Raw genomic sequence first — 17,946 nt, forward strand, 5'->3', positions numbered from 1 at the left:
TTGTTGAGTCCATGATGCCCTAATGTCAGCAGTGACCGAGCGGCATTTGTGAGCTTTCGATCGGCTAAGCCCTTGGCGCGTTGAAAACAGCTATAGGATGGCGTAAGCGCTGATTTACGGCATAACACGCCACACATCGAGATTCACGAAAACGCAAGAAAATTTCCAGGCGCTGACGCGCTTCATGCCGAGTTAAAGCAGAGCGGTGCCTGCCGTTGTGGTCGCGAATTAAGTACGACGTGCATACGTCACGCACGTACAACAACGACAGAGCATATAAAATGGGTAATGCAGAATCATAACCGAAGATAACGTTTTGGCCATTCCCTGCATCGCACCCGCCGTGGTATACTCGCAGCTTAGCACTTGAGGTGTCGCAATGATAAGCTCGAGGGCGCGGGTTCGGTTCTCGGCCACGGAGGGCGCAATTCGATGGGGACGACATGAAAAGGCCGCAGGATTAAAAAAAAAAAAGAACACCACTGTGCTTAGATTTAGGCGCACGTTAAAGAACCCCAGGTGGTCGAAATTAATCCGAAGACCATCACTATATGTATACGGTGTGCCTCATATATCGCGGTTTTGGCACGCAAGACCCCAGCAATGATTATTATGTTCCGTGCGTGGCTGAATTCTAATAGATGTTTGTCGTGTCACATATGTAGTACGTTAAGCCAAACATTGAGGCAGCTGCTACACTCTGCTTCAGCCTTTCCGGCCTTGCCACATTTTGCAAATGATAGCGTAATCTTCACTCGGCGCCGCGGGCGTTCCGACACTTTCGAGCGATCCGGAAGAAGGGCAATAAAAAGCAGGTCACTGCCGGCAGAAATTTCAGGGTTTCGCAGCTGCATTCCTCGCTGCACGAAGAGTCCCCGAACGCTGTCAGGCTTGCCTAATTGAGCGATTCTTCATTCGGACAGTCCACGCTGAAAAGCAAGCTCTCCAGCGTCGCAGACACCAGAGCTCAACTAGCACGGGGTCGCGCCCGCAGTTTATCATCCATGTTCGGCATCGCTGCGCGCCTTGCATCTCTCCATCTTTTTTTTCTTTTTTTTTTCTGTCGCCTTTTCAACCGCAGCGGGATTATGCCATCTCTTAAACAAGGTCATCACAAATGACCCCTTCCCCCCAGGGCAAACCAGTTTGCTTCCTTAAAAGTGCGCCTATTTGAAGGGTTTCACCTTGGAAAGTGCAATTACGGAATTGCGCCAGTCCCGAAGCGCCCCTCCGTCACAACTCGGCCGGCGAAACACGTCACGTTCACTAGCTCGCCGCGTGCATGCCCATGTACCCTCTCCCAGGCTTTCTGCATCTGGGCCCCATATGCACGAAGATCTTTTCGTTCGCAAGTGCTCTTTGCGATTGATCGACCGCCCTCACTAAAGATGAGCATACGTCATTATATAGGGCTGTCTCTATCAACATATCTGGCGCAAGATTTTCTTTTTGTCTGCATGTGTGTGCATATGGACGCTGACGATCCGCTGGCGCGTCTCGCGTCCTGCTGAAAACTAGGGACGCCTTTAACTTATTCACTTGCCATCAACGCTAGTTCGTGCGACCCCCCCTTTCCCAGCTTGCACTATGTATTTATACGACTGCAGTTCTCGAGGAAGATGTTCTAGTAATAACATTACTGCGCCAGCTTTAAGCTGATTTTTGGGGGGTTGGGGGGATTTTATTCTCGTCAACGTTAGAAAGGTGGAATTTTAGGCACTTTGGCAATCCACATTAGACTAAAGGAAAACAGCGCAATGTTGGCAGGACCGTATATTCGAGGCAGAGAGGACAGGCGCATGCCATGTCTGCCTCATCTGTACGGTCCCGTCAGTTTTCGAGCTATTTTCCTTTAGTCTGTAGAATTCCCGTGACAGTGTCTAGAAATTGCCTGCACTACATTGCGAAACACCGCTGGACCTTCCCGACAGCGCTTTGAACAACTGCGGCCCGTGCACTTAATCTCATTATATCAAAAGTATAGCCGCAACAACCGCCCTGCAGGGACCATGCACATTACGCTCGATTATAATCGAATTGTTTGCTACGCGTATTTACTGAACATCCCGAAAATGTATACTTCGAAATCCACACCCCGAAATGGCCGGCCACCGCACACGACTTGTGCAGACACGTCATACACACGACGGCATTGCCATCTTCTATACATGATCAGCGCAGCTTGCTCGCTGCTTAGCAACTGCGACGAGCTCTGCGGTTTCCGTCACAGGGCTTTGAGCCTTTTCCCCTGAATCCGCGGGCTATACTTTGCGCACAGCCGCAACTGGAACCGAGTATTACGTATACATTTCTTCGCGTATTGGAAAAGAGGCTTCAGTCAAATTCTGAAGCCAACCAGACTTACGAACTGCAAGCTCCGTGAATTCAGCCCCCCCCCCCCCTCCCCGGGGGGGGGGGGGGATATCACTTCTTTCACCACGGCGTGCGCTGTCGTTTTGTACTGATCCGTTTCGTGCGTTCTCTGTGGTTGTGTTTTCAAGTTCCTTTTGCCCGTGTGGTTCTATATATTATGCAGCCGTGTTTGTTCATTTCCTTGGCGACCGCGTTTTTCGGGGCCGCGTGCAGACCTCCTGCGAGGCGCATATACAGTGCTTGGCATGTGCACTGCTCGACACCGTCAAAGGCTGCGTGATTAATGGAGCGTGCGTGGGCAGCGGCGCGCGTCCCGCGACCGTAGAAGTGGATTCCGCTGCGCATCCAACGACGAAAAATGACCAATAGGCCCCGAAAGCCCAGGCACGGGTCGCGTGGGCGACAGCCGGACGGTGTCTTTTTTTGAGCTGCCATGACTGACGAGGATTAAACACGCCAACCCGCACTAGGAATAAATGCCCGCACGCAAAAGCATGTTCCATTCAGTATTAAATGGAATGCGACGTGTATTATTGTGTTCTGCAGATAGTCGAATCTTTTTTTTCGCCCGACTGAGAAAGTAACGCAAACACGGCATGCCAAATTATACACTCCACAAACTGCTAGGGCCGTTCTGCGGCATTAGTGCAACTACAATTCGAAACACGTTTTGTTTATGACAGCCTCAACAACCAGCTTTCGGGAATTTCATATCCCTCTTGCATAAATAAATAAACTGTATGTGAGATCGTTCTCTTGACAGTCGTGGGCACCAGAAAATCGTATTTTTTTTAGCAGTGCGCATATATATTCGATCTTAATAATATTATTATAAAGATTCGGGGCCGCCTTTTCTTAACGATGCGAAAGTCAACGCACTTACATCTGCAATGAAAATACATGCGGTTACTGATAGTTTTGGGAACACACTAACAAAAAAGAGGCTATCATGAGCGAGTGAATATTTTCATAGCAGAATTACGTGCATGCACGATGCGTTGGGGACAGTACAAGGTTTTATCCGGAGAACTCGTTTTTTTTTTCTTTATCGAGGCCCTAATAACCACCAGTGCGTGCCGCAGAGCTTGCTCGTGCACAGTCTAATTCTGTGAAAGCAGAACTTAATTTATAAAAAATGGTAATGAGTTTATTATTAAGGCATTTAGATCCACTTAGGGAAGACACTGAGAGAAGCAGTTTGACACTGTGAGGTCGAAATTATATGAATTACCGTACGTTTCATCTATATGATTCAGTATGACATCTACAAAGATGTAATGATGGAATAATTTTTCTTTTCAGCGGGCTTGTTTACAGATGCTAGCGATCACCGGATGTGCGAGACTGTGGCGTCAAGCTTTCCACCAGAGCGTAGTGAGGTCTTAGTATAGGGGCGAAACTTTTGTTTGAAGCGCCCGCGCCAGACAGGCGAGGCCGACCTACAGGGCGAACAAGTGTGCGCCGCAGCCGTCCACTGCTCACTATATGACGCATCCATACGTACTAAGTGCAGTGCAACAGGAACCTGTTGCACTGCAGTTGCACTGCATCGGGGTGCGAAAACCGAAAACGTACTGCGTGTGCGTGAAAATATGAACTTACTGCGGCACTCGGGACAGCAAGTGCCTGGTGTCTGGGCGATACGGCTTGGTGGGCATGGCAGTACTGGGCACGACTTCTTGGTGCATGTCACACGTCCACCCTGCGAGAAAAGGACATACGCGTTCGTGCTCAGTAAGAAAACAGCGTAAGACACACGCGTGCACTTTAAAACATATACTCTGTCGAGAACTCCTGACTTTTAAGGCGACCTGAGTCAGCGAGCTCATAAAATGTCGGGATTTGCTGTCTGTTCGTTCGCGCTTATTCGCTGCAAAGCCTGCAGCAACAGCACAGTGTGCACGTGGCGTTACGTCATATTGGGTGCGACCGCGGCCGCGGCGGGAAAAAAAATTCTGGGGTGTTATACGTGTTAAAACACGATGTGGTTATGAGGCACACCGTAATGGGGTACTGAGGATTAATTTTGTTCACCTGATATTTTCCAACATGCCTAGAAATCTACGTACACGGGTGTTCTTGCATATCGCCCCCATCCAAACTCGGCCGCTGTGGCCGGTAATGGAACTCGCGGCCATGTAGAGCTCAGCAGCGCAACACCTTAGTCAGTGAGCCGCAGAGACCGTCTTGCAAAGGATGTCAAATGCAAATACACTGGTGCACTTTGATCTAGGCACACGTGAAAAGAATCTCAGTTCTTCGGAGTGAATCCGGATACCCTTTTTTATTAAAGCACTCCTCATAGTCCACAGGATAGTTGTGGAAAGTTAGGCGCTATCATTTATTTAGCAAAGAGACCGTAAATATCCAACTCGTCGACTACTTGACTTACCGATGGGACGGCTGGCTGAGTTACGGGCGAACTAAACGAGTGAACGTATGACAATGTTCTTTGTAATCAGCATACTTCAGCATCCTTTTCCCGGACGTATAGGGTGTGAGGTAAAAGGGGTACGCATGTGAAGAATTCTTAAGCGTAGTGTATCTAAACTGGCAATCAGTCTGCCATTCATGCTCGCCAAAATGCCAGCTGGCTGGTTTCGCCTGACTAAGTCAAGCATTTACGTGGCACCGTGAGAAGGCATAAAAGTTAAGCGAAGCAACAGAGACAAAGCCAGCACCTCAGAGTGCCTTCGCGCACGCTGGCTCTGGTCTGGGAGCGTCAATTGCCTCCGTGTGTATTCTGTGCACCCGAGCAAATCGCCGAGTTCCAGAAACACAATGTCCTTGCCAGCTTGGAGCAATTCCAACCAAGTCGCGGTCCTCTATGATAAATGTTCCTTCGCAGGCCGTTCCCGCAGATCGCGCACAAAGGGGCCGAATATCAAGCTTGCGCGTGTACGCGCGCGTGCCCACGCGAGTAAAAAGAAGAAAAAGATAAACGCCCAGGCTCTACTTGCCGCCCCGAACGTAACGCGACAACGTCGCGCAGTTTGCAGTGATGCACCTGCCACAAATTCGGTGCAGCGCGTACAGTAGCGCGGCAGATGCTTGGCGTGACGTTCTGCCACGCGGTCCCACTTATTAGTCGTATGTCGCTGAACAAGCTGCGGCGAAAATCACTGATACTCAGCTCTAGCCGCAAATTTTGCGAGGCGTATACCACTTCAACGACTGAAAGACGCGTACAGTGATGCAAAAACGCCGGTGTACTCAGATACAAGCGCACGTTAAAGTATGCCAGGTGGTTAAACTTAACTCGAAGTCTCCCATTACGGCGTGCTTGATACTACGTCGTAGTCATCGTAGTTTCAGCACGCAAAACCCCGTAATTTAATTTTTTTTCGACTGATGAACAGTGCATGCATATGCAGGCGGCATGAGCTCCATACGCACATTTCGGTGTTGCTTTCTCCTTCTCTGATTTTTTAGAAAGAGAGAAAGAAAGCAACTAGGGGTGTGCGAATATCAGATTTTTCGAATACGAATCGAATACGAATATCCACCTTCGAATATCGAATCGAATATCGAATATCAAAGGAAAAATGTCTCCACAGTAACAATGTTTTATTTAACATGTAGCTATTTGAAAAAAAAAAACATTAACAGCCTGACTGGCAACACAACATACACTGCTATCTCCAGAACACAATGTCCAGGCTAGCATAATGCACATCACAACACAATCAAATATGACGGCACAATGAAAGTAATGACTAGATGTTATCATGAAGAAAATATGAGTTGCTCCACATGATCAGGCAGCAGGCGCTCCCTTCTAACAGAGACAACCCCCCTGCCACTGAAAAGGCACGCTCGCTGGGAACAGAAGTGGCTGGTATAGGGAGCTAGTACATGGGGCAAAGCTTTGCCAGACTGGGGTATCTGAAGGTGCCTACAGTCCGCCACCAGTCACATGGGTCACTGTCTTTCTTCAGAAGTGGTCTCACATAGTAAACGAGTGGTAGTGCGGCACGTTACGGCCGCATAATATTGAAAATGTGCGGTTACATGATCGCCAACAGCGCTGCACATCGGAGATGCACCAGCAATAAATCACACGTATCTCTCGTGATACGTATCATACGTATCATACGCTCGTTGCAGGCAGATATCGTGCCTCCGTGTACTTACGATGTTTATCGCTCCTCTCGGCAACGTTTTTAGCTATACGAACGCAGCAGAAATGTGGAAGGCGAGTTATTTTATGCATGATAATCGAATTGCATATTCGAATTTTTCGAATATTCGAAGTTATCGAATATTCGAAACTTTTCGAATACACGATTTTCGAATCGAATACGAATATTTCGAATGTAATATTCGACGAATATTCGAAACTTTCGAATATTCGCACACCCCTAAAAGCAACACCTTTTCTCACCGACTGGCACAGTTTTATTAACGCGATAGCGTTAAAGAGTCCGCATCGCCGAAATTCCGGTGTCGGTGTCGTCGTCGTTGGTTGTATAAGCAAAAATCGGCGTTGTCTGGCAGCGAAAAATCGCGATGTATGCAAATAATAAACATCATGGGTTCGAGCCGGGATCGAGCCCGGTATTCGTGTGTCAGCCAGGTGTTCTACCACAGCGCCACGTCAGCGCTTGAAGCTGCTACAAAAAAAAAAAAAAGAGAGAGAGAAGAACTATATAGGCGTCATGTAGGGCTAGGAGTACATAATAGGAGTACGCAATATACATAATATTGCGTGGCAGACGCGTAGAATCGTACCAACCGTCACTCCACGTGAATTACGCAACGAGTGTGTGGTTTAAAGGCCCATCCATTACAAAGCGCTCAGGCATAATTATTGATCATTAGCAATAACAGCATCAACAAGGTGCGCAGCTGCATATCGCATTGCCTTACGGACGCGTAGTGGGAGCAGTGACTCATTCTAGGAGAATTTAAAACGGCCAACGTCACGCGCACAAACGTTCTTTTCCTCGCGGCACTGTTGAGGTGTTCACCGATGAGCGTAGCGTGGCGAGAACATGAGAAGACGATGCGAACGGGGCCCGATTACGCTATCGCCGTCTACTCTTCAGGGTTCCCTTTCAGGGTGGGCGAAGGCGGGCGAGGTTCATCGCAGCGCCCCCCCCCCCTTTCCCTATTAAGTCAATGTAAGAGGCAGACTTTGCGCCCCCTCCCGCCCCACGTCTTAGGTGACTAAGGGGGGGGGGGGGGCCCTGGCATTCCCCCCTCCCCGCGCACGCCTATGCTTGAAGGCGAAACTCAAAACGTCCTCCAATTTTTATGTCTAATTATCAACGATCTTTCGCGACGTCCAGCTGAGAAAGCCAGCCTGGCACTTCACTGGCTTGTAACAAAGATATGGAAAAGTAGAGGCAATGCCACCTGTGGAGCTTGACGCTTCGTACATGTCGCAGCAGATGTTTTTTAAAGTTAGAAGAAAGGGAGGGTGCCGTCCATGTTTAATTCAATGCTCGTAATGTTGCAAGCATACTTTTGTAAGACGCTGTGTGAAAGAGATGGTGTCGTTCAATTATGAATGCGTTTATGCGGAAAGAACGTGACGCTTGGCACCCTTGAATAGGTCATACCTCGTGACGTAATAATCACGCGATGAACAAGCGCAGAGAACTACGGCTGTTGTACACGTAGATATCGAACTTTTTTCTCACACGTATGGCTATGCGTATAAACAAAAGATAAAAAAAATAAAATAAAACAAACAAATCGGGCTACGTGACACTTTCCCGCGAGTGGCTACAAGGCTTGGAAGAGAGCATCGAAGAGGTAACTTCGAAATAGCACAAGAGAAGCGTTCCATTATGTGAGCGATAGCTACTGCAATTACTACAACTGTGCATGAAATAGACTGCTGTATTGTCACTCTAAATGAATGTTGGGCAGATCAGCTGAGAGGTCGAGAAGTCGAGGAACGCTTCAGTTAAGAGATGCACACCCCTCCCGCTTTGTTTTGTTTTTTTTTTTTTTTGCCATAAGAAAAACAACTTTATTGCAATATAAAAAAATTATTAAGCATTTTTACCTGGGGCGGAGACAGTACCCTCCACCACACAGAAAATTAAGCAGACCACAGGCTCTGACACTCAGGCTACTTCAGGTCGGGGCATACCCTAACCCCGCGCTATTGCACAAGATCTATCCTGAAATACAGCCAACTAACGCATGCTCATTATGCGCAGATATCGCTAATCTCGAACATATGCTCTGGCGGTGCCCCGCGTTACACGGCGGCGAAGTCATCACGCCGTCAAAATGGGAAGATGCTATTACAAGCTCCGGACTCGAAGCACAACTATGGGCAGTCCAACGGGCCCGCGACGCAGCAGAGACTTGGTCTTTCTCTTCCGACGTGGGAGCGGCCCGCAACGTGCTAGGGTGCGTTCTGAGGGACCGAAATAAAGTTTATTCATCTATCCATCCATCCATCGCGTAAGGAAGAAGGTCGAGAATTATAAAATTCTTACTTGTGCATCACTAAATACCAACATGCGTATCTTATCCAACGTATTGTTGGAATGGCGTCCTGAGAAGTCATCGCGGATGAAGGTGACGGAGGCAGTGCTCAAATTCTTGAAGACAACAGAGTTGCACCGGCGGTTACAGACAAATAGAGATATTGTGACTGCGTGCGTGTGTGTGCGTGTGCGTGCGTGCGTGCGTGCGTGCGTGTGTGTGTGTGTGTGTGTGTGTGTGTGTGTCCCTCTCCCTCTTTCTCTCTAAATCTAACTTTCAAACTCCTCTATCCCTTTCCCCAGTGTAGGGTAGCATACCAGTACTTCTAGACTGGTTAACATCCCTGGCTTTCCTCTCTCTCCTGTTCCTTTCTTACTTATCCAACCTGCCAATGTATGCAATTTTATACAACTCTGCAAGGTGCGCAGTTGTATTTTCGTGGCAACAGTAACTGCGCAGCTGCGCATACCACTCAGGCTCCGAGTCTACTTTCGTGCGCCTACTTTTGGTATAGGCGCCGTCGCTATAAACGCTGAAGTTTAACCAGTGTGGCGAAGCTCCAAGCAGCTTGAATCAGTTTCGGAGCGAACGCGGTATAGCGTCCTCGATACCAGGCTATTGAAGCCTATTGAAGCCGAGCCTAAGGAGCGAAGCTCCTTAGGCCCTTCTCTTAAGCATCGCTTTAGGTTGCAGTTGCCGGTGATTTAAGAGGAAATGTTTAGGCCTTGAGCGGTTTGGTTCTAGCGCACCAGAAATTTGAGGTTAAAAGAAATAAGCTCTGTGCACAACTGGTTATAATGGTCTTCACTTTCACTTCCTTTATTGCGGGTTGATAAATGACAACCATCATGCTAGCGCACTAGGGGCGCTTTGTCAAAGGTAGTAGCAGACACTCTCCCCATCCGGCGCCGGCGCAAAAAGACAATGAAACGCTGCGCGCGCCGAACGCCGTGGTGGTGGTGGTAAACATTTTATTCCAGAAATTCACAAGAGAGCTGCTGTGTGCCTGAGTGACAGTCTCTACTCCGGGATGCCATTGGAGATGGCCGCTGCCCGGGTGCGCGCCAACAAGGAGCGTTGCGCATCCAAGGTAGAGCAGCCGAGCAGGTACTCCTCCCAAGCCTCTCTAGTTGGGATGGGGAAGGGGGATGAGAAAGAGAGTGGAGTTGCAGGACACGAAGCCACGACGCGAAAGGTGTCGGCGAGGACCTGACAAGTCTAGCACGTGCCAGAGATTTCCCGGATGAAGTGCCGGGCGACCGCCGGACTAAGGAAAGTATTAGTCTGAAGGCGGCGTAGTATTCGTTCGTCTCCTTTCGCCAGACCGCGAGCAGGGCCAGGGTAAAGTCGGCGCGAAGTGCGATAGTAATCCAGAATATCACGGTAGCATGTGAGGCTCGAGTTTCCAGCATCCGACTCAGGACATGGAAGGGCAGCGGCCCGGAAGAGAGAAGCGCCGACAGCGGCATTCGCCGCCTCGTTGCCGGGAAGTCCTGTGTGGCCTGGAGTCCAGACTATTCTTAGTGAGGCGCCGAACGCCGCGCGCGGCGTTCCGTCGCCGCCGTCGAAGCTCCCCGTCCTATCACCGCTCGCACCCCTCTCCCTGCGCTGCGCGCGCCGCACACTCGCTCAGTCGTTCCCGCCACCGAGCGCAGCAAACCCACCTGCTCCCCACCCTACCGCCTTCATGAAAGCCAGCAGCGAGATCAGGCGCATAGTCGTTTGCGTTCCATTTCTAAGGAGCTTCGCTCATCGGTTGTATTCGTGCACGGAACAACTGCTAGTTTTTTTCTTTTAGCCAATTTCGAGATCCCCGCCATTACAATCGCATACATCTCGCTACTATGCGATAATAGTAAGCGCATCGTTAGCCCACATTGCGTCTTTTTCGTCGGGTTGATGTTTGGTCACACCACATCAGAAAAAAAACAGAAAAGAGTAAGACTGCGCTGTAAAAGTCTTATGCAGGAGTCTGTTGGTGTCCCGTGGCCCTCCCTGTTTCCTGCTAGATATAAGAAAAACAAGATAGCGCTTTTTCTTACAAAAAAAAAGAGATAAAAGAAAGGTAGGAGTTATAGAGATATGAACATACATTTCCCAATGCCCCATTGAGTCAGCTTCAATGGCGATCCACCACCGATCCCTTGTGTCACCACTTCTCCGTCAAGGAACATTCTTGGATGAGATGCATATCGCACAGAGGCGGGTGAACTCGAGTATGTTAGAGTTACAGGCGTAAAATATAAACAACTGGACACAAACTCGGCGAGTATACGGGAGATGGCGTCGTGGTCACGGCGTGAGGGTGGCGTCCACTTGCGGTGCCGCGCGGTGACCATTGAAACGCCAGTGTGACGTGGCGTGCTTGGGAAACGACGCGCTGCTCTTGAGCGGTGGTCCCACGGTGCGCTGTGCGTAGCTAATTAAATACCCTCTCACAACAGAGGGACGCCGCCTCTCGCCCGATGCTTTGTGATTTTGTTTCTCGCGACAGAAGCCTCCGCGGGGTGTGAAACGATCATATTAACACATTCTGAGAAGCAGTTGCCATTAAATGTAAATTGAGCCCCGAAGCTTCTGGCAATTATATCATCCGTAGACGTCCTGCGAGCGGCTAATTGTGGGCGCTGGCAAGCGTCCTACACGATGCGCGCCGAACTGGCGTGGGCTCAGCTGCTCCCTTGGCCCCTCTTTCTCCCCTTCTACTTTTATTTATCCTATAATCACTCCTTCCCAACAGCTCTATCTGCTGCTTCCCGATTGACGCAGAGAAATAGAGATAAAAACCGAAACGCGTCTCTCCTCCCGTCTGCGGTGACGTGCGTCAGCGCTTTCTTGTCCAAACATGGCGCAGATCAAGCGACGGCCACACAAGCGCATACAAGATGCTTATTGTTTTCTGCACAAAAACAACAGACGCGCGACCTCACGCCCTTCTTCCTCTCCCGAGCATTCATAAGTTGTGTCGACGTCATATACATTCTTTCCCTTAACACACACACACACACACACACACACACACACACACACACACACACACACACACACACACACACACACACACACACACACACACACACACGCACGCACGCGCACACACGCACGCACGCGCACACACGCACACACACGCACACACACGCACACACACGCACACGCGCGCGCGCGCACGCAGATAATAAAAGAAAATAGGCGTAGATAAAACATGCGCCTATCAACATCTTCCGCTCACCAGTCTAAACGGCTTATACGGAACTTATGTCGGAACATTGTTATAGAATTGATAACCTTGGAAAACTAGAAGTTAAGGCTGACGACTGCATTAAGGTTTCGCGTATACACGCAATTTTTAGCCTTCTACTATAGCTGCCTTTGCTGCACTTCTTTCAGCCTGTTTCTGCCGCTGTTACTGCGAACGACAGCTATGAGCTACAGCAAGTTGGCCGGTCATGTTCGTCACTCTTTCTATCAGAGCCAGCGCAAGGTAAAGTGAGAAAATGTGCGCCTTTTTGCGCCCGTATATGCGCATAAGTGCCACAGTGGTTTGCTCAAGCGTTGACATAGTTCACTGATACTTTGGTAAGCCATCGCGGCGCTGATTTGACGCGCACAGCACAAAAAGAAGGCATTATAACACTGGTTTCACGCTTGTGGTTATCGTAACACCTGAATATGAATTTGACGGATATTCGTGAGAGCGCATACGGTACCTTGCAGAGGCAGACAACACAGGGGTCCCGTTCGTCCGACGGCACGGTGTCTCCTTCGGCGTACTGCCTGCCGTCTACCATGCAACCTGCAGAGAGAAGGCGGCAGCGGAGTGCATCGTTCACGGCAAATTCCATGGACAGCACGTGCTGGTTTTGCAACGCGCGATACATAACTTCATATTATACAACATCAGCGTCTGTTGGCGATTATTTCTTCTACGTTGCTTCAATTTTTTGTGTGCTGTTTCGTACTGCTTGTTTTGCGCCCGTTTAGAACGTGAGATAACATACTCATGCATAATGTTAGCAAAATCTCAGTCCAAACCATCCCAGAGCACTACGTTGCTTGACTTGTGTTGCCTGTTCGCGGAACCCGACTGGTTATGCTATCCCGGATTGTCTTGAGAGTACACAGAGCACACTACCATGCCATTTCATGGTATATACTACACTTGGGATTGTGAAAGGCAAATGTATACTACTGGCAAATCATAAACGAAAAACCCAAGAAGTACTGAATGGGATAGGATCTTATGCTTGTTCCTTCAGTTTTTAAGGTAAGTTTTCTGGAAAACTTACCTCAAATTCTCCAGAAAACTTACCTTAAATTAATTTCTCCAGCTCCAGCTGGTACCTTACCCCGCGACTAATAAAGAAAAAGAGCTATTAAATTTCAGTGAAGCAGTATTAATCAATGATTATAGAGCAATTTGGGACGTTCGTCGATGCGAATAATGTGTCGTCGAGAAAAAACCTCTTTACCTCTACTGCACCATTTTTGAGAATTAGTTAATTCGATGAAACGCCGTGAATTAAGCTTAGTGCTACGCAAGTGAACATTCATTCTTATGTCTGGCGTTACAAAAAAAAAAAAGAAAAAAAAGTTTTTGCTCAGCAGCGAGACTTCACTCTGATTCGATCCTCTAATTTTCGAATCACCCTCGGACTAGAAGTGCACCCTATGCTGCATACACGACGAGCGCCTTACCAACGTTAGACTTGCTGATCTGCGGTGTGCATTTCGCTTTTTATGCATCTCTGGAATGCGGTGCACCGGCAACATAAACGCTGTGTAACGCAACGCAGCGTAACGTATCCGAGCATGACGTATACGTTGCATATAGCGTGCGTCGAAGCGCTCTGGAGGCATGAGGAAGCTCAGTGGGTTCGCATGATTGAAAGGCAAGCAGGGCTGTGATGGAGTCGTCATTGTCTCGTTTCTTCGGGCACCGAAGCGAGCACCGTCCGAGTGCATTGTGCACGTCGGGCGGGCCCGAGGCGAGCTGCATAGCGGCGGCGCGCGCGTCCCTCGGCGGCGTTGTACGCGCGATGCCGCAACGAGTCGCGCGACTGAGAAGGACGCGCGCACGCCCAGGGGCGCGCAGGATTTCCTGCCCGCCCCTAATGAAGCGCGCCAGCGCTGTCGCTGAGGGTTGCACAACCAATAATCGCCCCGCGGCGGGCAGCCCGCGTGTCTGGCGCAGCGCGTGCGCTGCGAGCATGGGTCGGCGCTCTGCCGTCCGGGGCCGACCGTTTAATTGGAAACTGGCGCCAGTTGAGGATGTTTACAAGCGGCTCCCTCGCAGCAATAGCAGCTGGTCTCGTGCCCACTGACGGCGACCGTGATGACGACGACGACGCGGGGCACCACCTGACGCTGTCGCAGCGTCCCAGGTATACCGTTGGGCCGCGGCAGAGAAGGCGCGCGCATCACGTGGCAAGCCCCGCGCGCTGCCGGACGCACGCCGTCCTGCGCAAGCGCGCAGCGGCGCGCCGAGTTGCGCTTGGAAACGTGCGATCGTGTGTGTGCTCTCTCTCCTGCGAAATTCTCTCAAGGCAAGTCTTTTTTTGTCGGCATTAGAATGCCCTCGCTATGCGGCGCGAACGTGTGTCGTTTCTGCGACTCGGCGATTGCTGTTAAGAAAATGGCATTTACAAGCGCGGGATACCAGAGACAAAAAAAAAAAAAAAAGACGCCAAGGAAAATATTGAGGATGCCTCTGGCTTTGTACAGGCGAAGGAATGAACGATCGAATGTATAAAATGAACGAGTGAACAGTTATTTTGCATTTGCACATGTATAATGCGGGGACGAGCCACCGGCAGCTCCAGCGCGCCGCCGAATGGTACGCGCCTTATTGCATCTCGCGTCTTCGTAAAGTGGCAGTTCGACCGTGTTATTTATTTTTTTTTTTTTGCATCGTGGTTGCGCCCGTAGTAGGTAGTGGTCGCGGCCACTCCCCTTGACACGTTGGCACAGTTCACTCAGAGTCTTATAATTCGGAGTGAATTATAGTCATAGATGCTGCTCAATCAACCTTGCCTTCGTGTTACACTGACACTAATGAGTCCTTACGGTATCTTGGCGTGCGATCCCACTTCGCGGAAAGCCACGGTAAGTTCCACTACAAGCATGTGATATTGGCGCGAGTAGGAATTGCTTGTATGATGTTTGCCCAAGCGTAATATTCCGGAAGATGAAATACCGCTTGACAGATCGCCCTGTCTCGCGTACGAAAGCAAAAATAATGATAACTTAATCTCTGAACTCGTTTGGCAACTGTTTTTGTCACCCTTACAAGTCCAGTATATTGCATACGGTCCTCCCCAGTGGGCACGCCCTCTGTACTTGAAGTCACTATAGGTACACTACCTTGGAATGTACGCGATAAAAAATAAACGCGAATTGTTGAGTTGACACAGCCAGCGCTGCAACAATGTTTTCTGATCCTTTGGTGGTAAAGAAGGACCGACAACTGATTGCGGACCTCGAATAAAACGTGTTTAAACGCACTGCACAATTGATTTAGGTTACCGCTTTTTTTCATTGGGAAGAGAGGTACCTGCCGCTTGGTGTTGCGCGTACTCGACAAGGCCGCCTCTCCTTTTTGCTCTCTTTCACAACCCTTCACCCCCATCGACGCTGCTCCGGGCTCCCTTAAGGGTTGCAGAAACAAGCGTCTTTCCCAACCTCGAACCACTATCTCCCTTTTCGCTCCAACTTCACGCGCGTGCATGGAAGATGGAAAACGTTAGATGCCGGGACGAGGCGGGAGTGCCCGCTCGCGTCGGGAGATTCCGTCCCAATTCTGACAATCGAGCTGGTGCGCCATTTTGCATCGGCGGCCCTATAGTCATATCGCAGCTTGTTTCGTGTCCGTGATATATTGCAAAAACCGGTCAGCGTCCCAGCCGCTGCTCAGGCAGCGCCAGCGATGGCCCGAGAATCCGGGAGTGCCGCAGGGACAGTGCCCTTTCAGGAGGTGCAGTACCGGATCCCCGGATCCCATTGGGTCAAGGATGGCCGCCGCGCGCCCGTTTATATGAATTATTCGTGCGGTACCGCTCACGCATGTATCACCTCGTAACGGTGCTTGCTTGCGCCGGAGGCGTCAACCACAGAGACGCGCGCGTACCGCAGGAGTATACGCGAAGGAGCGTGTCACGAGGGAATCTTTGCTGGCGTATACCCTTGCACACTATAATCATCAGCTCGAGCTAGTGAGGTTTTATTTATTACGTGTATTCCAGTTTAGCATTTTCATTACCTATTTCTGATCCTTTCTTAATTAGAACTTCCAGTAATATATTGATAATATAATAATTGTTGGGGTTTTACGTCCCAAAACCACGATATGATTATGAGGGACGCCGTAGTGGAGGGCTCCGGAAATTTCGACCACCTGGAGTTCTTTAACGTGCACCTAAATCTAAGTACACGGGCCTCAAGCATTTTCGCCTCCATCAAAATGTCCGATAATATATTGTATTGTGATATAAAACTTTGAGCGCAGATAAACGACGCAGGACGAAGGGAAACACACATCGCAAGCGCTAACTCACAACTGAATCTTCATTAGACGACGGAACCTACATATATACAAACAGCGCACCGCGCATGTCCCGCATCGCGCATGTGAACCTAACAAAAGATTCATTTGTGAGTGAGCGCTTGTGGTGTGTGTTTCCCTTCTTCGTCCTGCGTCGTTTATTTGCGCTCAAAGTTTTATATCATAACGCGATACCAACTAGCCCACCTAGCTATCCTGTTATAATATATTGTACAATTACACTAAACAAATGCTTTGATTCCCCGCCACGGTGGTCTAGTGGTTATGGCGCTCGGCTACTGACCCGAAGGTCGCGGGATCGAATCCCGGCCGCGGCGGCTGCATTTTCGATGGAGGCGAAGATGTCTGAGGCTCGTGTACTTAGATTTAGGTGCACGTTAAAGATCCCCAGGTGGTCGAAATTTCAGGAGCCCTCCACTACGGCGTCTCTCATAATCATATGGTGGTTTTGGGACGTTAAACCCCAGATATTATTAAATGCTTTGATTCCCAGCGACCCTGAAATATCGACGCCTTCTGCGGATCTTGCTCAGTGATACCTTGGTATTCAATTGCAGTGTATTCCGTCCATTTCGAAATTTTGTTGCAGCAGACACATGCCCCCTCCTGTGGAGAGTGTTTGCTCCGGTATGTTTTTCTTTTCTTTTTTGTCCTCAGGCAGTCAGCTATAGAGTATAGAGTGCAGTCCCTGAATGCTGTTAAATACATGCAACTGCCTCCTGCCGTCGGGCTCAGAGGAAAGGATTGCGCGCGCCACCGTGCCTCGGAGCAACCTGCACGCTTAGTCGTGATACCGTTTGCTGCAAGTCTTAGCAAAATCTTCTCGCACACGTCACCGTGCGAGGCTAATGGTAGCGACTACACTCCTGCCGATTGCGGAGTCAGTCGGCCAATGGCGCCCTTCGTGGCAATAATGCCTCTGTCCAGCAATCACACTAGCTGACTATTGGGTATACCGGTAGAAGTGCGCAAGGTTCGTTTACGCAAGAATATTTGATCACTACCTGTGCTTTCTCTCATAAGATCTCACGTCGCTTGTAATGAGGTGTTCAGATAGCGTTACCGCATTCAAGCTAACTTGCCAGATTTCGCGTTGTTTATACGTAATGTCACCTGATATATATGTGATTTTACGTGACATACGCCTTCTGGTGATGCGCTTCCAGACGCTCTTTGTTATCTTGTTGTGGTACCTTCTTCCCTGTCACCAGGAATATCGCTATGTAAATTTCGTTATAGCAGTTCATATAACACATGATCATAACAGGCTTCAACAGCGTGCGATCCTAATCTTGACTGAGCCCTCCGAAACACTCACTTTTTCTCCGCCACTGCTCCCCTCCCTTCTATTGCCTTTAGCGTCGCGTATAATTTTCATCTTTTTGTCTACTAAGCAATGAAAATTAGGTCAAGACAGGCGTCAGTGACAACGTTTGAACATACAAAAACTTCAGCACCAACTAGAAAGCTGCCTTAAGCAAAACGCTACGATAGTTCTCAAAGACAGCAGGAGACCTCGTTGCACGTGTCCGGCGCCTCTTCGACATCAATTTGGAAAGTATTTGGCT

The 17,946-nt window shown here is 49.4% G+C and overlaps 2 protein-coding genes across 2 annotated transcripts in view; one reads left to right on the forward strand and one right to left on the reverse strand.

Moving 5' to 3' along the window:
• LOC119378971 (BMP-binding endothelial regulator protein) overlaps nt 1-17,946 on the reverse strand; it is a 230,375-nt gene that overhangs the window by 59,609 nt on the left and 152,820 nt on the right. The window contains exons 7-8 of the mRNA XM_037648088.2: nt 12,528-12,613; nt 3,976-4,075 (exon numbers count right to left, since the gene is read on the reverse strand). Of these exons, the coding sequence (XP_037504016.1) occupies nt 3,976-4,075; nt 12,528-12,613 (186 nt within the window). The remainder of the gene's footprint in view (nt 1-3,975; nt 4,076-12,527; nt 12,614-17,946) is intronic.
• LOC119378973 (uncharacterized) overlaps nt 13,887-17,946 on the forward strand; it is a 77,576-nt gene continuing 73,516 nt past the window's right edge. Inside the window, exon 1 of the mRNA XM_037648089.1 lies at nt 13,887-14,363. Coding sequence (XP_037504017.1) covers nt 14,089-14,363 — 275 coding nt within the window. The 5' untranslated portion in view covers nt 13,887-14,088. The remainder of the gene's footprint in view (nt 14,364-17,946) is intronic.

The sequence above is a fragment of the Rhipicephalus sanguineus genome, chromosome 1, assembly GCF_013339695.2.
Source record: "Rhipicephalus sanguineus isolate Rsan-2018 chromosome 1, BIME_Rsan_1.4, whole genome shotgun sequence".
NCBI classification, from domain to species: Eukaryota; Metazoa; Arthropoda; class Arachnida; order Ixodida; family Ixodidae; genus Rhipicephalus; species Rhipicephalus sanguineus.